At 39.1% G+C, this 20,821-nt stretch overlaps 1 protein-coding gene and 1 pseudogene across 1 annotated transcript in view; one reads left to right on the forward strand and one right to left on the reverse strand.

Annotated features, from left to right (window-relative positions):
• The window catches only part of nt5dc1 (5'-nucleotidase domain containing 1), a 514,716-nt gene that overhangs the window by 460,866 nt on the left and 33,029 nt on the right, over positions 1-20,821 (reverse strand). Inside the window, exons 3-6 of the mRNA XM_048530930.2 lie at positions 15,674-15,745; positions 11,436-11,545; positions 11,013-11,092; positions 2,103-2,184 (exon numbers count right to left, since the gene is read on the reverse strand). Of these exons, the coding sequence (XP_048386887.1) occupies positions 2,103-2,184; positions 11,013-11,092; positions 11,436-11,545; positions 15,674-15,745 (344 nt within the window). The remainder of the gene's footprint in view (positions 1-2,102; positions 2,185-11,012; positions 11,093-11,435; positions 11,546-15,673; positions 15,746-20,821) is intronic.
• Positions 20,295-20,413, forward strand: LOC125452980 (5S ribosomal RNA; annotated as a pseudogene).

Genomic DNA, 20,821 nt, shown 5'->3' on the forward strand with positions numbered 1-20,821 from the left:
GTGACTATGTGAGAGTCAAGTCTGATGGGCAACGGTAGGCTCAAAGTGAAGTTATTGAACTAAGTAAGATCAACTTAAAGTTAGAGTGTCAGGTCTAAAACTTGACTCTGACTGATCAGCCAGTCATCCAGCTACACAACTTACTCGGGCTTCATTCTTCTACACAAGTGTAGTCTACTCTTTATTTAAATAATATTGGTGCTATGTCTTCCTTCTAGATATTTCCACAGCATGTCATATTGATGACAATCATCACATGCACCAAATATTCGGCCCTCTAGCTCCAAAGCATAGCCATAGAGTTAGGCAAACTTCTCTCTTATCCAGTTTCATATTACATGCTCACATCTAGGAATGATTCCACTCTTGCTAAATACTGACATTTCTAGACTGCCCCAAAAATTCTTCGTCAATCATGTGCGGGTTGCTGTTCAGAGCCACCACCCATAGACATTTTCAATATGCATACAAGGCACAGATCAAACTATCCACCATTTTCCTAATTGATGTGGCCACATGTGTGCCCTCAAATTTTAAGAAATGAATCAAAATTTCATCCAGTTGAATACAAGGAAAGTTAAAATCATTGCTTTTCACTTCTGCCAAAACCTCCTCTTGTTGCAAATTAGATTGTGGACAATTTCAATGTCCTGTTCGGCCCAAGGCAAGTGTTCATCAATCTGCCTACCATCGCTATGAATGGGAAAATTTTACTTGAAATTATTACCCACGTTTCCTTCAGCTTTTCATGACTATATTACATTCGGTTCAACTTTTCTCTTGTCCTCTTAGTCAAATTACACACTCAAAAGGTGACTTCAATCTCCACTAAAGAAACCAACTTATTCAGTATTGCATTCATTTTGTCCATTTGAACACTATTTCAAGTCGTCTTTAAAATTTGCAAGGACTCCCTGCCATGACCCAGTGAAATGCATTCAATAATGTGATGTGTGTTTAATAAAATCCAATCCTGTAGTAAGTCCACAAACATTAAGCAAATATTTGGCACTAATAGGTTCATGCAATGATCAAATAATCTTAAAGGGATGAAAGAAGGTGTTCATCATCTTCATTGACCAATAATTTAATTTTTAGCACTATTCGTAACAGTGAAGATATTATCAAGTATGACTGTGACTTAACACTTGCATCACAAATGCTGACTTAGTGTTACACTAATATTCAAACAAACAAAGTGCTGAGGCATTTAAACATTTGTATTTTCAGAGAAACACAAACAATCTGCAGTCCAGTAACGAGTGCGACATTGACCTCTTAAGTATTTAAACACTTGTATAAATATCACATTTAATAAACCAACTGTATATAATTTACAGTTATTTTAATGCCACAAAAATATGTTCAACGAAACAAAGTATCATGCTGTTTGCAGAGACAATATCCAGTAAAAACGGTCTTAAAATGTTCAATCTAGCACCAAAAATTGACAGTTTACCATTTGACAACTGATTCAGGCTTCTTTTTACACTTACTTTGAAGCATGTGCCCAGTGATTTAACTCAAGAGTAATTCTATGAGCCAAGATGCTTTCACATACAGGAGGCGATAGACAGATGTAAAACAAAAATGGATAAAAATTCAGATGTAATGCAAGACAAGCTGAAGATCCTCAAACCTTCACATTGGAAGTGGACATTTTACTACTACTACTAAATTATTCTCTGGCAGAAACAGGTAGGACATTCTACTTGAATGTTGCAGCTTCATACTGTTAATAGACTGTAAAGGAAAACTTTATCCACATTCCTTCTAACAACCATAGTCACATGCTTAAATGCCATCTGGAAGGAAGAAACTTTGAAGTAACTTTTTAACAGTCACTAAAAAATGTATGTCCATATCGTAACAGCATGTTCGTTAACACAAATGTAAGAACATTCCAAAATGGAGATTAGAAAGAAGAAAATCTATAGCAGACATAACAATGAACTTCAAGTTGCCTACAATTACTGAATGACAGTTTTTCAGGGGATCATCATGAAGTTCCAGAAGCCTTTACAAGGGTTGGCAATCTAAAATGATGAGTCCTACAAATTTCTATAAAACTTTGCATTAAGAATCACAAAATAATGACTTACCTTTGAAGGCAGTTGCTTTGTAATTGTATTCTATGGAAGCAATCACATCCTTCCAGAATTCATATTTCTTCACAGTTCTATTCTGTGAGAAAGCAATGGTTTAAACACCCCAAGTCTGATCAGTTCAAATGCTTTAAGCTTTTTTTTAAAAAAGGTGTGCGCAGCTAGAATCAATGTAATTCTGTAGGTTATACTTGTATATGGAAAAATTAACTGGAGGACAGAAAGGAAATTACTATACTGAAAACACAATTATCATGTTTTAATTGTTCCAGAAGTTAAAAATTGTAACACTCGGCAATCAATGTACTTGACTTTATGCGTCTAATAAATAATAATAAATCTTCTGTATCATGCACACTTCCTATTACGTTACATCTCCAATACTTAAGACTCACCTATTCAATAGGCTGTATAAACGTGCAAAATTCGAGTTTTTGGGACCACATTTTTGGGCACAAAGTAGTGGCTTAACTTAAGCTCGAGTAATATTTTCAAGGGGATGAAATCCAGTTTGGGGAAACTGCTGATAGTGACACTGTCTCAGCGATTGTTGGCCATGTTTCTGAATTGTGCAGCGAACTGCTGTGCCAGTCTATTTCTGATAGTTTAAATGAGAAGAGAGCAACATGAGAAAGACTCACCAGATTGTTCCCACCAATCCTATTCCCAAATTCAGCACAAGGTATATGAAATGTTAAGATTTGCTGGTATTAATATTATGCATGCAATACAAGGAAATCGAAGGATTTTTGCCAGATCAAATTTTACTCCTGGATATACAGAATATATAGCTTCAAGGCAGTGCAAAATTGGTATTCTAGCTTGAAGAAAGCAAAAAAAAAAGTGCTGAGCATTGCTTCCTCTTGTGTCTGCCTCTGTTTTTCAGTTTCTAGCCAAAAGGTAGTTTTCTCTGAAAGTCCTCTTACCTGCATTGCCCTCCCCTACTCCTCTTGAGAAAAATTCAACATCTGCACTGTCAATTCATAACCTGAACGATAAGTTTAAGTTACATAAAGTGTTCGACACACTACTGTTGACATAGAAACCTAGAAAGCACTTCATGAAATTGCAACTGGTTCCATGATCACAGATGAGAACATGCAGTTCTAAATTTCACAGGGTGACATTTGCTATTTAATTTAAGAAACATGATTAGTTGTTTCCACAAACCTTCTGTGGTCTACAATGTGGATGTACTTTCACTGCGCAATATCTACTTAACTACCAGCAGGGCACAGGCACAGTTCTGCCCACACTAAATACTGTGATCTATATGGGATGGGGAAAACAGAATGCACTTTAATCAGATGAAAAACCGTCAGTGTCTTATCAGGCCATAGCATTGTTCTCTCATTAGAGAGAAACAACTGGTCGCGGTTTAACCCAAGGGTCACCACGCATCATGCAAGGGAAGAGGCTGAGGAGGAGATTCCCTCATGGTAACCTCAGTCAGTGCGAGAATTGAATTCATATTGTTGGCATCACTCTGTATCGCAAACCAGCCATCCAGTCAACTTAACTAGCTAGCCTCCAAAGACCAATCAGATAAAGCTTGGAAGAAAACCAACAAATTTTTCTGAGGTATACAAATAAACAGAATACAGCTTTCACAGCAAGATTTGGGTACTTTGAGAGTTGAGTCATAAAATACAATAAATATGGAACAAGCCAATCCCTGGTCCAGCATTACTTTCAAACTAAATGCTCATGGCTGTTTTAAGCTGTATACGTTTATACATTAGCCTGGAGCATCTGTGTGTGAGGGTGAGACACACTTGCTGAACTGTCAGAGTAAGAGAAAAAAAATTAAAACAGCGTCCTGTAAGTAGAGGATCACTCTTAGCAGCCCACTTGTACTCAAAATTCCCTTGCAAGTAGCAAACAAGTCATTCCTTTAAATTATCTTATGTTATACAGAACTATAAAAAGAGGTTAAGGATTGTGTGCAATAAAAAAAAGTTTCTTTCTGCATCTGAATGTTTGTTCAGCAAACCTCCAAAAGAGATGCAAAGAATTAAAATCATCTGATCGTAATGGTGTGAAATATTTATAAAGGATACACAGTGTAGGAACTGGTCACTCAAGCCAACTAGTTCACGCCAGCAATTAGGCTTCATTTAAGTTTCCTCCTGTCATTATTCATAGAACTCTGCCATTTCTTCCTCAAATAATTACAAAGCCATCACTCAAATACACCTTAGTATTCGATTTCACCACTTTCTTTGGTGATCAATTAATATTTCCTCCAATATCCGGGTCAAGAAGTTTCTTTGAAATTTGCGAGTTGATTTCTTGATGACAATTAACGCTGTCTCATCTTGCTTATCCCCACAAGTGAAAACGTTCTCTCTTCAGAACTTTAAAGACCACAAATAAATGACTCAAGTGTTCTCTTTGAAAAGAGAAAGGTTTTCATCATATCCTCACATTTCTATACACCCTCCACTTCCCCCACTTCTTTTTCTCACTTTATGAACCAGAACTGTAAACAGGTTTGAATTAACCAAGATTAGATTCAAGAACAACGTTTTTAGATTCCACCTCTCTAAAACAAATTCTAATTCCTGCTTGGCTTATTTTTTAAGCAGAGTTTTTAATCTGTGTGGTTACTTAGAGTGATTTATGCTATTACACCTTCAGGGTTTTTTGCATGTTGGCAAATTTACCATGTCTAGAATACTATTTTTCGAGTAATATGCAGCTTCTCAAATTCTCTTATCAAAACGTACTACCTCATATTTAACCATGCCAAAATCTATTTGTATTTATTTGTATTTTATTTATGTCATTGCCTCAAACTAGAATAACATGCAAAAAAATGTTTTAGAGCTGTTCTATTTCTATTGTAGCATCACACCGCCCTACACACTAAATAAATTAAAAAATAAAAAGAGAAATCAATTTATTCTTTGCAGTGACAGTGTAACAAATTAAAACAAATGTTGACAAATCATGTTGGCAAACGTTTCAAAATATACCAATGTTACTCGGACAGTAACTCACAAAAGTCTTCACAATTAGATGTCAATTCTAGCTACTTGAATTGATAATGGTAATCACAAACAGGCAACATCAATAGTATAAAGAATACTGGTTTTAAATAACTAACCACTGCATCAGCGTTACACAGTTTAGTGCTGTGGGAGGCAATATCTGGGGGAAGACAGAAAATAATGTATAAATTTCGTTCTCTTTCTTTAAGTCCCAAATACGCTACTGGGCCGAATTAACATGAAATCCTAGTTATTCAATTGTTCCAAATAATCCTTCAAACCTCAAAGATCCAAAAACTTAACGTACACAAAAAAGATCAGAAAACATAAACATGGGTTTCTTAGAGACAGAGGTAAGACTAATGATAATGAGAAATAAAGAAATGACCAACAATTTAGGAAAAAAAACTGAGTCTGTCTTCCTAGTTCAAGGTACAGTAAAGCAAGTGAAAATACAAGCAAGCTCAGGGTAAGGCATTTGAAGTTATTAATATTACTAAAGAAACAGTAACTGAGAAATTAAAAGGACTGGAAACCTAACATTTTCCTGAACCTGACAGCCTGCATCATAAGGTTCTGAACAGGTAGCTGAGATACTGAGAAACACTGGTACATTCTTCCAATATTCTGACATTTTGGAGGATCCCAGTGGATATGTAGGTGGAAAATGCAAACAAAGTTTCAAGAAAGGAGGCAAAGGCAAAACAGGAATACAGGCCAATCACTTTGACATTAATCAGGAAAATGTTGGAATCCATTCTTAAAGATATGGTAGCTGATCACTTAGGTAATCATTATTTGATATGGCCGTTAACATGGCTTTACAAGAGACAAATACTGTATGACAAACATAGAGGAGTATTTTGTAGTAGTTGTACTGCAAGGACCAATGTGTAGGCCATAGTGATTGATAATCTACATTAATTGCCTAGACGAAGAAACAGAGTCTATGATATCCAAGTCTTCCAATAACAAAAATAAATGGATTTTAAAAAAAACTTACAAGGAGGACACAGAGTTTGTAACTTGGACAAGTTAACAAAATGAGGAAGATGGAGGCAGATGGGAGTATAATATGGGAAACTGACTGTTGATTCAGTCCATTAGGAAGAATATACTGTTTTTAAAAAGAAGATTGGAGAACTGTTAAATATTGGTATTAAGAGAAATGTAGTTGTTCTTGTGCAAGAAAAAAATTCTCATGTAAGTATAGTTAGCATGTAGGAACACAACAGTATATTGCAATTTAATGCAAAGGAAATGGAGTGGAAGAGTAGGGAAGCTGCGTTGCAACTGTGCAGGGCACTGGTGAGTACATTCCTTGAGGAGTTGTACAGTTTTTGTCACTGAACCTAAGAAAGGATAGCCTTCCTTCAAAGAAGGCTACAAAGGATCACTGGATTGATTCCGGAAATGACAGGATTATTTATTAGAAAAGGCCGAGTAGAATGAACCTATACACTACAGTTTAGACGAATGAGGAACAATCTCAGTGGAACATTACCATTTTCAGGAGGGCAGAGTAGCTGATGAGCGGATGCTTGCTCCTGAAGAGTCTTGAAGTAGCAGGTACAAGATAAGGGATAGCAACATTTGAATAAGTGAAGAAATGTCTGGCTCAACAGCAGGTGAACAATTGGAATTTTGTACATGGGAAGGTTGGGGATGCTTTTCAATATATTTAAGGCTGAGTTTGACAAGATCTTTCAACTCAAAGAGAATCAAGAGATAAAGGGGCTGAATGGAAAATGGATTAGATTTTTGGGGGAAAAGTCTCAATTTGTCACATGGGTTGATTCAACTTAACAGAATCAACAAGTCCAGTGAGATTTATTTTAATAAAACTAAACAAAGACACAGGAATTCTCATCACCGCAATGTGTTTAAAATGTATCCAACCACTTCATTTTTATTTTCGTCAGTATTCATTTGCAAGAAAAGTGTCTCCTCTTGAACTAAACAATTCCCAGAAACCTAATTATAGCAACTGTAAATTTGGGCTTACACTACTATAAATTTCTTTATAAAAGAATATCCTAATTTGCAAACTTAAACTTGGTTTAAAACATTGTAGCATTCTAGATTGCAACTCAACTAAATCAACTTCCTACAATTGACGAGTGAATTCAAGGGCTTAGAAAAATTAAGCTATGAAAGCTTAGAAAACTCCTTTGTTTTAAGTATTCATCAGATGTGGCTGTTGATGGTTAGACTAGCATTTAATGCTCATCCTAGATTGCTTTGAGAATGTGGTCTTGAGCTGTCTTCTCGAACCACTGTGTTTCATACAGTGTGGGTGCAGCCGGTATGGAACTCCTGGATTTTGACCCAGCAACAGTGAAGCTAAGGCAATATTTCCAAATCAAAGTGGTGTGTCATTTGGAGGGGAACTTGAGGGTGAACTTGTAGGTGGTACCATTCACATGTGTCTGCTGCCCTTAACCTTCTAAGTGGCAGATTCTGCAGGTTTAGTGCTGCGTAAGGAGCTCTCATGCACTGTTGCAGCAAAACCTGCCAATGGTACACACCACTGCTATTTTGCAACAGAGGAAGTAAATGTTGAAAATCGTCAATGGGTTCCAAATAAGCAGGTTCATCCTGGATAGTGACAAGCTTGATATCAGAGTTGAACTCTGAGAAAGTGAGCAGTATTTCATCACACTCCTGACATGTGCCCAATAGATGGTAAATGGGCTTTGAGGAGATGAGTTATTTTTTGCAGAATTCCAAGCCTCTGACCTGTTCTTCTAGTCAGAATATCTGTACAGATTTTGGACCTATGCACAATTCATTTACATCAACATTTTTTACACTGTTATTAAAAACTACTTGCTGAGCATTAGCTTTTTGATCACAATAATCAGTGGCATACAACACTGACTGCCCTGACTTCAGACTCTGAGGTAAATAGAAAATGCTGGAACTATTCAGTCAGCCAGCACTTACAGAATATTTCAGGCATGGCCTATTCAATGCTTCCAGCAATTAGTGTTGGTTTATGATTTCTGTCTTGCTGTTTTCTATTTCTGCTTATGTTCCAAATTTTAAATTTGCTCCAATGTTTATTTAAGAAAAACTGCAAACATATTACTCAGTGTTACTTTTGGAGCTGACCAATTGTGGGCTGACAAAGCTAAGAAGCTGTAACTACTTGCTGACAAGCACAATACCCAGGGTTTTCAGTGCCACCAAGGCAAGAAACGAGACCAACAGACTTGGCCTCAAGCTGGTTCAGAGAAAGGATCAAACCCTTGCTGAGAAGGAGAAAATATCAACCTCTTCAAAGAACTGCTCAACAGTAATGCAATTGATGTTATATTTGAGGAAATTCCCCGAATCCCCCCAAGACGATCTTGGAATCTGACCTAGTATGGGCGAAGTTGAAGGTGCCACCAAACACACAAAGAATGGAAAAGTTGCAAGGACAGACAGGAATTGTTTTAGAGATTTCACTTTCCATCTCCATCAACTGTTCCTGAAAATATGGGACAAAGAAGAAATCTCTGTCGATCTCAAAGATGTGATCATTGTCACTGTTTTCTAGAAAAAAAGACAGCAAGGAGTGTGGAAATTAGAGGAATCTCCCTACTTTCCATTACTGGAAAGATCATCCCCACTAAATCCTCGCTCAGCACATTCACCCAATCCATGAGGAAATCCTCCCTGAAAGCCAGAATGGCTTCTGACCAAACTACATTACTATAGAGTTCTGAGGAACAGTCACTGGACCCGAAGCCTTAACTCTTTTTCCTTCACAGATGCTGCCAGACCCATTGAGACTTTCCAGGAACTTTGTTTTTGTACATAACTATGGGCATAATTTTCACTGCTCAAGATCACAACAAAAATACTAGGAATGACACCAATTACTCAACGTGGCCTTCCTTGACCTGATCAAGGATTTTGACTCAAGGCAACTGGGAAGTGCTGTGGAATACTCTGTCAAAGGCCAGCCATCACAGAAATTCAACAACATCCTCTGTCTCCTCTTTGACAAGATGGCAGCAATGGTCCTCTCTGATGGGAATATGACAGAAATCTTTGAGGTCAACACAGGGTCAGATAGGGACTGGTCATCATCCCCCATCTTTTCTCCATCTTCATTACCACCGTTCTTCCTCTCAGCAAAGAACCAGCTACCTCGTAGTGTAGACAAAGTGTACAGGATGGACGAAAAAAGTTTCAACCACAAACAGTTGAAGTCCAAGAAGAAACTAACACCGACCTTGTTTGTGGATAACAACGTCATTGCCACGCTCTCGGAAGATGATTTTCAAGCCTTGCCTAATGCCTTCACGGAAGCATGCTAAAAATTGGTCTAGACCTCAATTTTAAAAAGACTTAAAACCCTAATCTCCCCGACTCAATCAAATTCCAATTCATCTGTCCATTAACATCAATGGAGAAATCCTCCCGAATGTGGAACTTTTCTACCTGGGAAGCTACCTCTCACTTATGACTGCATAATGTAGAGGTTCAACATTGAATCTAATATGCGAAAATCACTTTCGAACACCAAAGATGACAGTCTTCAACAATGGTGACATCATGCTGATACCAAGATCCTTGTGTAAGGGCAGTTATCCTTCCAATTTTACCATACTACTCTGAAATATGGACTGCATATATATGCTACCTTAAGGCCTTTCACAAGTACCATCAATAGAGATGGATTTCCTGCATCAGTTGAGAGGACAACTGCTCTAGCATCAGCAACCCTGAAGCAGCTAATAGCACCTGCTTCAAGGCTACAATCATCCATCGGGCCAGCCATGCGCTTAGCATGATGGAGTTCTAAGTGCCAAAGCAAACCATCTTCAGCCAGCTCAAGGAAGGCACTTAAATGAGAGGAGAACAAATTAAGTGTTTAAAGGACTCCCTGAAGGCTTCCATCAAGAAAGGCAACACAGATGTTAATGTGTGGGAGGCCTTTGTGATAGGAAACCAATTTGGAGGAAGCTACTGGGTGGAGTAACATGAGGCTTTGAGAACATTGGTCAGCAAGATGAAGTACAGAAAAGGAACTGGAGAACAGAATGTCAGCAATTGCAAGGCCAAGGATCAATTTCACAACACCCCAGTAACACCTGTCGAATGTGGGGCAGAGATGTGCATCCAGGTTCGAACTCACCAGCCAAAGACCAACATGACAGAGTGTGGCCTGCCTGGATGGACAATTATACTGGTTAGTGAGTAATTCCCGATAACAAGGGGGGGAAAAAAAAATTCCAATCATTTCGCTCTCAGGATTGCTTTCATGGCTAACAAATATTGCTGCAACAAAACAGAACAAATAAAGCCCTTTCTATTCAAAATAAAACTTGCTGTTCTTTCTGAAAGAAAATTGCATGCAGGGATAATGGAGACTCAAGTTGAAATAAGCAATTCCACTTAGACTTAGCAACTAAAATAAAAACAAATCTGATAAATAACCTTTTCTGGGTTGCAATTCCACTAATTAAGAACACAGAAATAGTAAGACACTCAGCTCGTTAAGTCTGTCCTGCCAATCCAAATCATGACTGATTATCTCAATTCCATTTTTCCACATTAAGGACATTAAGGTATAAGAGAACTAATCTATAAAAACTTGTTGCTCTGTGTGTTCACAACTCGAATGTTGTCAATGACTGAGAATTCCAACAATTGATGACGCTGAATATAGAATTTCTTCCTAATCTCATTCTTCAATAGCCTGATACTTATGCTGAAGATTATGTATCCTGGTTCTAGAATTCCCAGAAAACACCTCTGTCCATCGTGTCATGTACTGTAAGAATCTTATAAATCTACTGAGATCACCTGTCATTCTTTGAAACTCTAGAGAATACAGATCCATTTTTCCCAATCTCTTCTCTCAAGAAACCCCACTATCCTAGGGATTTTTCTATGTGAAAAAGCATTTTTGACTCACCTGATCTAAAATATCCACTACACGAGCACACAGCAAAGCTCCTGGCAGGTCAAAATAATTATCATAGAAATGATATTTGCCTGACAAAAGGAGAAAAAGGTCAGTTAAAATTTCAAAGACTATGCATTATATTGATACAACAAAAGGCAATTACTAGCATTAGAATTTTCTTAATTAGAATCATAACTTCAACAACAATGGTACAGCGCAACTGCTAATTAAATTTTACAATTCAATGGGTAAATTCAACATTTTGAACACTATTTCAGAATTGCATGCTCTTGAAGCAAATGCATTTTCCTCCAAATAATAACGAAACATAAAGACAGCATTTCAGCATCAAAAGGACTTACACATATTAATATCCCAACAATGCAATTTAGTCATACACATTGATGTTTTTATCCATTTTTCCCTCCATACCTGAACGTGCAAATGTTCCATTGATAGTTTTGAAGTGTTTCCACTTTCTCTTCTTTCCATAGGTTTCCAATATTTCTTCTCCTGTCAAAAGTCTAGTGCCATGACTAGCCCTAATTGAAATATCAAATATTGGTGATTCATTGAATTATACTTAGCTAAAAACCGTTTGCTATAAATTATGATTGACTGTTCATAGCATTTTTAATACTATAATCCACACAGCAAAACAAAACTGATTGTATATCAGATATTTATCAAATTCAATACATTAATGATGCAAACATTTCAAAGTTTCCTACTTTACAAAAATGCAATTGTGGAAGAAATGGCCAGAAGAAATTATCTATTTGTATTCAATTTATTAAACAAACATTCCATGGTAAGCCTTGTTTCAACTTAGCACCACCTAAAAAATGTACCTATTCAAGTCATGAACGTAATTCAGCTCTAACTTGACATTTCATCACTAGAATAAATTATTAACTCCAAAAACCACCAATGTACTTTTCAAATTAGGACCAAAGGAACTCTTAATTAAACAAATACAATTTGCCGGCATTCACATTATGATTTGCAAGTCAAACGGAAATAATGAACTTTCTATTACACGTAGTTGACAGGCTTCCAGCATGGAGACACGTAAAATAGGATGCATGCTCAGTCTATCACTTTCCTTTATTCTTCATTTGTAGGATAATGGTGTTGCTGGCTGGGCCAACACGTGTTGCGCTTCTCTAGTTGCCCTTAAGGTGGTGATGAAAAGTTACCTTCGGGAGCAGCTGCTGTCTATTTGCTGTATGTAGACCCACAACATTGTTAGATAGAAGTTCCATGATTGTGACCCAACGACACTGAAGGAACAGTGGTATATTTCCCCATCTGGTTAGTGAGTGATTTGGAGAATCTTGCAGTGGTGGTGATCCCATCATGTATCTACTACCCTTGTACTTCTAGATGGTAGCTGTTGTGTGTTTGGTACTTGCTGTCTTAAAAGCCTCAGTGAATTTCTTCAGTGCATCTGTAGATGGTACATACAGCTGCTACTGAGCATCACGTGAAGGGAGTCAATGATTGTGGATGTGATGCCAATCAAATGGGCTGTTCTATCCTGACTGGTATCAAGCTTCTTTAGTGCTGTTGGAGCTACTCTCATCTAGGCAAGTGGGCAGTATTCCATCACAATCCTGACTTGTACCTTGCAGTACAAGCTTTGAGGTGTCAAAAGGAAAGTTACTTGCTGCACGTTTTCCAGCCTCTGACCTGGTTTTGTAGCCACCAAACTTACACAGCTAGTCCAGTTCAGTTTCTGGCCAGTGGTAACTGCCAAAATGTTGATAGTGGGGAATTCAGTGACGATGCTACTGATTACATCAAGGGGCATGGTTAGTTTGTCTCTTGTTGGAAATAGTCATTGCCTGGCATTTGTGTAACAGGAGTATCACTTGTCTAGGTCTTGCTGTACTTATACATGGGCTGCTTCAGATCGGAGGAGTTGCAAATGGTGCTGAGCATTCTGCAATCATTAGCAAACATCTCCACTTAGTCACAGAGTCATACAGCATGAAAACAGACCCTTGGGTCCAACTCATTCATGCCGACTGGATCTCCCAAATAAAGCTAGTCCCATTTACCAACATTTGGCCCATATCCCCCTAAACCCTGCCTATTCATATACCCCATCCAGATATCTTTTAAATACTGTTATTTCACCTGGCAACTCATTCCAGACAAGCACCACCCTCTGCATGAAAAAGCTACCTCTTAGGTCCCTTTTAAATCTTTCCCCTCTCACCTTAAACCAATGCTCTCTAGTATTTGGACTTACCCACCATGGGGAAAAAGACCTTGGCTATTCACACTATCCATTCCCTTCATGAGTTTATAAACTTCTATAAATTCACTCCTTAGCCTCTGGTACTCCAGGAAAAAACAGTCTCTCCCTACAGCTCAAACCCTTCGCCCCTAGAAACATTCTTGTAAATTTTTTCTAAACCCTTTCAAGTTTAACAGATTTCCTATAGCAGGGAGACTAGAATTAAATGCAGTATCCCAAAAGCAGCCTAACCACTGTATAGTACAGCCAGAATATGACATCCCAACTCCTATATTCAATGCAATGACCAATAAAGGCAAACGTACCAAAGCATTCTTCACTACCCTGTCGACTGTGATCCACATTTATGACTCTATAAACATGCCCCCAAATTTTCTGTGCTCAGGGCCCTATCAAGTGTATAAGTCCTACCCCAATTTGCCTAGCCAAAATGCAACACCTCACATTTATCTAAACTAACTTCCATCTGCCAGTCTTCAGCCCATTAGCCCATGGCCAGCTCTCCCAGAAACAACTCCCTTGAGCACAGAGGATGAAAATACTGAGGCCTCAGAGGAAGCATCAACAAGGAAGCCTCCTGTATCCCCCAACTGGCTGAGATACTGACTCCTCAGTGGGTACTTTAGACTTAGAAAGTGTGGGACCAGAGACTGGCCAAGGAGGACTGCCAGAGGGCAAGAACCTGCTCAGCACGAAGTAGGAGAAAACTATGTGGTGTTGGCAACCAGCTACTTTGTCCATACTCACAGGAAGGAACAAGACCAGCAGACAAGTGCATGGGATGATTGGCCCTCATTGCCAAGAAGCTGGTGGGAGGTGGTTACTGATGCAATCATCTAGCTGTCTCAGACAGGCTGGTGGCTGCCATGGGGAGCAAGATCCAGTATCCTCAGCATTTTCTGGAGTGATGTACACACCTGTACTCCATACCTCAACCGTTGGTCCTCAGGGCCAAAGTCATGGCAATGGGATAGGAGTTTGGGGTTGAGGGAGGGTGTTGACAGGCAACGTGGCTCACATTCTGATTGCTCTTTTTTCAAGGAGGCAGGTCGGTGCCAGGAGGCATGGAGGTGGAGCCGAAACCATAGCTGCCACTTCAGAAGTCACCACTTAAACCACTTCTGAGGTAGCTGTGTCTTACACCTCCAAACTACATGCCCCCACTCAGATTTCAGAAGTTCATGTGTTTAGGTCTCCTTCCAATGCCCTCATGGGCCACACATTCCAGATGATTACCACTCAATGCGCAGCAAATTTCTTCTTTTGCATCTCCTGGATTCCCTTGCCCAAAACATCAAATCTGTGTTCCCCTAGGTCTTGTACCATCAGCTATTGGGAATAACTTTTCTTCATCGAACTTATCTAAACCTATTATAATTTGGCATACATCAATCAAATCTCCCCTCAATGAGTGGCTTACTCGGTCATTTTTAAGAAGTCATTTCAGAATCCATCACATTGCTGTGACTCTGAGTTTACGTATAATCCAATCAGGTAACACCAACAGATTCCCTGCCCAATCAGATAGAGTTTTAAAGCAATCAGTGATGGTCTCAGTAATGGTGACCATGATGGTATCTTTTAATTTTTGATTCATTAATGGAATTGTAGGCAATGTTGGCTAGACCTGCATTTATTGCCTGTTCCTAGTTGTCTTTGAGAGGACGGAGGTGAGCTGCCTTCTCGAACAGCTTCAGTCCATGTGCTGTAGGAATATCTTGTTGTGGACCAGACCAGACCCCCTCAAAGTATTTTAAGAGGGGTCCGAGACCATAACATTTTCTTATTTTTTAAATGGTAAACGTGAAGTCACTGTTCCAGATGCAATGTGATTGGTCAAACTACTCGCCATTGTGTTTTGCTTAATATATTTAAATACTGTAGTTAAAATATAACCAAAGAAAGAGGAATTTAGAATAACTTAATTCTATTGGAAACTTAACAGAATAATACTTACAGTAATTACCATCTTATCACTACTGTTCCAAAACAGCAACATCCCACACACACACCTCTTGGCAAAAAAGGAAAATTCAGACAGATTCTTACCTCTATAGCTCAATGAAGTTATCCCTTTCCCAATTTCAAAGTTCTATATCAAACTATTACTTGACCTTCTGCATTACTCATCTCAGCTTTATGAAATGATAATCACTGTTTGCCAAATGCTCCCCACCAAGTGCTCAAACAACTCAAGCCACTAACATATGATACAGTAACATGCTATACAAGGCATTCTGCTAAACAGATGTCAGAAATTCCTCTCCCTCCTTTCACTTATGTTGCTACAATAACTACTCGATAGCTTTGCGTATCTGTGATTTCTATAGTGATGTGTTCCTTGATCTCTCTCACTATTTAGAGGCCTACACAGTACTACAAATCTAAAATCTTAAATGCTCACCTCAGAACTGTCCCATCTTCACCCAGCTTCAGTAAGTTTCCATCTTCCAAGTCCAAAAGCAAGCCTTTGAAACTGCCAAAACCAAAAGATAGGTGGATTAACAATTAATATTGAAATTCAGAAGTTCACTGCAAAGATCTGTTGATTTAAGTCTGCTTACTATTCAGCCATGCACTGTGCACTTTTGCCCCTTTTTTGGGCCAGTAATCATGGTATGAATTGCACTCATTTGAAGTATTTAGACATTCAGCTGAGCTCCTTGGCCCATTGAGGATGGATTGGGAGGCAGAAAGGCTGACACAATGACAGAAGACAAATTTCTTCCCATTGCTCTAGCACATTGGTAGCAGGATCAGCAATTGAGTGGCTAAAAGGTTCAGTTAAGGTCTGTGTGTCCATGTAGGGTCCATCAACCCCCAAGCTGAGAATGGTCATGCTGAAAACTGAAAATCCTCGCCCCACTCCAGCCACCTGCCCCCATTATGACAAAACTAGTCTTCGAGAGTGCCTTGCACTGAGGTTCAGCAGCTATAGGTGCGGGTTGCCATATTCAATTGAACAGCAACCTCTGTAGGGATGGTAAAGTGTCATCCCAGTGTCCCACCACCTGGCAAAGTACTGGTAGGGCTTCAAATGTCACCAAAACTGTTGAGCCCAATGAATTCACCTTTGTACAAAAACAAAGTTATTGGAAAGTTGTTTAAGTCAGAACAGACCAGAATAAGAGATTTCCCTGGCAATGCAAATCTCATTTTCCTTCATTTCAGGCACAGATCAGAACTCATGGGCAGGACCTTTCAGGGCTAGAAACCTGGAGACAGGATGAGTCAGTAGGGAATGTATCCCCACAAAAACTTTGCAGCTATTTAACATTTGATGGAGAGTCAACTGGCTATGGATGAGATTTTCATCCTGTCTGGGGACAAGGTTTCAACTTAAAGAGCTGCCAGTCACATTGATTGGCTACTAACTGTATATCCCCACTACTGCAGGTTCAAACAGTGGTCACTAGTGTGACCACAGCAATAAACTGAACAAGAGGTCATAAAGGCTAGTCAGAAGACAAGTTCAGGGTCTCTAACTGGAACTAGCTGTTGGGCCCCAGCAGGGACAGGTGGCCATTTGGATTTCAGAGGCCAGGTGGATAGCGGTTATGTTCTTGCCGCAGTCATAGCCTGGCTCACCAAATAAAAATTGGTGGCTACCTACCTGGCATGAGCATCACCAAGCCACAGATAAAACTGCAGCTGGGGTTAGATTTGGAACTTAGGTGGCAACTAAATGGCTACGTCAGGGCCTCAAGGGGCCCAAGGGTTGACTGGCCATTTATACCTTCACCACCCCATCCGCAAAATAGGAGACAAGTCAGGCCGAGGAGGCAGAAGGTAATCCACAAGCTGCATTCTATGGGCGACAGTCTCAAACACGCTGACAGGGGGACTAAAGTTTTGCCCTATAATTTTCTTAGTTTATGAAGTAATGACTTTTCCACTATAGCTGTTGCAAAACAACAGTATGCACAAAATTTGTGCTTTTTGCCCAATTTAATCAGGTGAAACTTTTTTTTAATTTTGAAAAACATGTTTTCTACTTGTTTTACAAATCAATGAAATGTAAACTGGTACACAACTGACACTGAGTCCAAAACGAACCCGCTTGAAGACAAATCTTTGGACTCAAACAGTTAACACTTTCAATTTCCACACAGGCTGCCATTCTTACTGAGTTTCCCCAACAGTTTCTGTTCATGTTTCAGATTTTCAGCAGAATTTTGCTGTAATTTAACTGTTACAAGTTGTTGGTTGTAAAATATCTTTTTTTCATAATTTTTCATCAATTTTAACTTCGAAGGTATCTAAATGCTTCACCTGTTGCTTCTTGAGATAGTAAGAACTGCAGATGCTGGAGAATCTGAGATAACAATGTGCAGAGCTGAATGAACACAGCAGGCCAAGCAGCATCAGAAGAGCAGGAAAGCTGACGTTTCAGGTCTAGACCCTTCTTCATTTTCCAAAGAAGGGTCTAGGCCCAAAACGTCAGCCTTCTTGCTCCTCTGATGCTGCTTGGCCTGCTGTTTTCAGCCAGCTCTACACCTTGTTATCTCTGTTTCTTCTTTGCTGCTTTATATTTAGTAGCAAAATGATGTAATTTACTTTTCATTCTTCCTTATAAGTCAGAAGTCACACAACACCAGGTTATTGTCCACCAGGTTTATTTGGGAGCACAAGCTTTCAAAACACTGCACCTTTGTCAGGTGAGGTGAAGGATCACACACAGACACAGAATTCAGAGACAGTGAGATCAAAAGGTTATACAAATGGTGTGAGTGGAGTATCGATTGGCTGAATAATATCTCTGCAGGTGACCTAAAGTTGTCAGACGGTCTAACAAGTTCTATAAGCTTGTGCCTACCAAAAAAAAACTGGACTATAACCTGGATGCCATGTGATTTCTGACCTCGCCCACCCCAGTCCAACACTGGCACCTCCACATCATTCTTGCTTATAATCATCCTTCTGAAACCACAAGTAAAAAAGATCAACACTTTGACTTACAAGCTGCTAAATATCAAAACACAGATTCCTTGTACTATTCTGCACATTCAATTAGGCACATTGCATTATTACAACTAATACATGACTGATAAGAAGCTGCATTTAAGGTTTTAGTCCATGACTACAATGATCAATTGCCTATCATAATGATAGTGTAAAATACAGGCTATTAATTTAATTTAGTACAATACCACAAACTGGTGATTTTTAAACTGGACCACAACATACAAATTAAATTAGACTAAAGACAGTCTCAAGGGAAATTAAAATTTTCCTTAAGAACATTTAAATGTCATTTAAGCCCAATGGGAAGCATCAGAAGTTCCTTGTCTGCTAGTTGACTCACAGTATTCTTGATCTCTCTTACAAGCATCAGAATACCAAGAACTTAAATGATAACTGTAATACAGCTACTAACAACAATCTCCTAGAAATCAACCAACAGTGGCCTCAGGCTAAAAAATTATCAAGATCTCTGAATTGTTTACAACTGTTTATATCTGTATATAACATTGTCATATTGCTTTTATTGGGCACTAACCCCTTTTTACTTTGTATCACTGTCCATTGTGAAAGCAGAAATGACTGCACCTTGTACTGTGTCTTTAACATTTTCCTCAGGATTAGCGGTATATAACAAGAGCAATATAACTGCTCCTCTAGAAAACCGTAAGGTTGGTTCCTTATTGCATGCTGTAAAGATATCAACTACATTTTAATCAGAGTTAGGTATAGTCTCATATCACACTTAACCTTTGGCTGAAAAACCAAGACAGTTGTAAACCTGGAAGCCAGTTCAAATCTTCTCAATGGCTGTAAAACTATGAACTCAGCTCAACTTCCCCAACTTCTTTTTATAGGGAATGATGCAGATTTGAATATTCAAACTGAATACTGAATTTCAATTTCAGGCTGGAGTTGAGAAGCACAGAGAATTTTAAGATATTTCCTCTGTAGTAAAAAATAACATTTGTTACACCAACAGTATCAATTTTACTAAATAATTACAGGAACCCCTACATCATTGCACAAAGTAAGTTCAATTAATATTTGCTTCAGAAGGACTCCCTGTTATTTCACCAGCTGTGGTTTGGCCCCTTTAAGGCCATAAGTCTCTCAGAAATTTAGTTCATTGACAGCCAATTTGCAAATCACAAAACAGTGCCTTTCTTTCACCTTAAAAGATGAATGATTAATAAAGTCATTCGGGTTACAGGCAGCTATTAGGCCAAATCGCGTATTCCGGCTCCTAACAATCAAGAAATTACTTGCTTTTGGCAAACATTTTAAACTAAAGTGCTTCATACATTGGAATGACCATTCTAAGTTCACATGTCCTTAAATATTGCTCAGTGAATCAGAGAATGCTCTGCTTACGAAATGCAAGAATATCCCATCATACAGTGTTAACTGGGTTAACTGGAGCATTAATTTATTATGACTAAATAAGTTAAATTCTAAAGATATTAACAAAGAGGCTATAAAGATGCAGCACTTGTATAAAGCATTGCAATCTTTTAGCCACATTTGTAATGGCCAGGCTAATATCCTCACATCCTTTTCACTGAGCACACAGAATCCCATGCATCGGGGAGGGGAAAAAACTGCATTGTTAAGAACACGTGAGATCTCTGTGCAAACTGGAGCAACTTCGTAGCATTGAAAATAACAGCAGGAATGGGCCATTCATCCCTTCAAGTCTGCTCTGTCAATATGAACATGGCTAATCATCCAAGTCAGTACTACACTTTCTCTCCATAGCCTTTGATCCCTTTAGCCCCAAGAACTACAATCGCATCCCTGCATATATTAGCTAAAATTCAGCCTTCAAAAGGCCATGATGGCCAAGTGGGTGAGCTTTGGTCTCAAACCAGAAAATGTGTGTTCGATTCCCATCCATGCCTCACACAGCACTGTTTACTACTTGTCATTCTCTGCTGTATAGTGGTTCGCATTCTCGCCTGTCATGCAGGAGACCGGGGTTCAAGTTCCCACAGGTGAGTGTCGAAACGTTTTAAAAGTTGGCTTCTACTGGTTTACAGTGGTGACAGTACTTCTCACTGTTTGCCTACGGCTATACTAGTCTAAAAACGCCTGATCTTGTCTCGTCTCAGAAGCTAAGCAGACTCAGGCCTGGTTAGTACTTGGATGGGAGACTGCCTGGGAATACCAGGTGCAGTAGGCTTTATGGAAGGCACAGCGCCATAGTGGTTAGCACTGTTGCCCCACAGCACCAGGGACCCAGATTCAATTCCACCCTTGGGTGACTGTGAGGAGTTTGCACATTCTCCCCGTGTCTGCGCGGATTTCTCCGGGTGCTCCAGTTTCCACTCACAGTCTGATGATGTGCAGGTTAGGTAAATTGTCCCTATTGTAGATTAGGTGGGTCGTGGGGGATGGATCTGGGTGGGATGCTCTGAGGGTCGGGGTGGACTTATTGGGCCGAAGGGCCTGTTTCCACACTGTTGGGATTCTATGAAGAACAACTACGTAGCAGGAAAGGTATTCAGAATGGTAAAATGCAAAAATTGAAGAGTACTTTAATTTTCCACTTGGTTCTATTAATTTACCTTTATTGCCTCTTACATGGATG

Source organism: Stegostoma tigrinum, chromosome 4 (assembly GCF_030684315.1).
Source record: "Stegostoma tigrinum isolate sSteTig4 chromosome 4, sSteTig4.hap1, whole genome shotgun sequence".
NCBI lineage: Eukaryota > Metazoa > Chordata > Chondrichthyes > Orectolobiformes > Stegostomatidae > Stegostoma > Stegostoma tigrinum.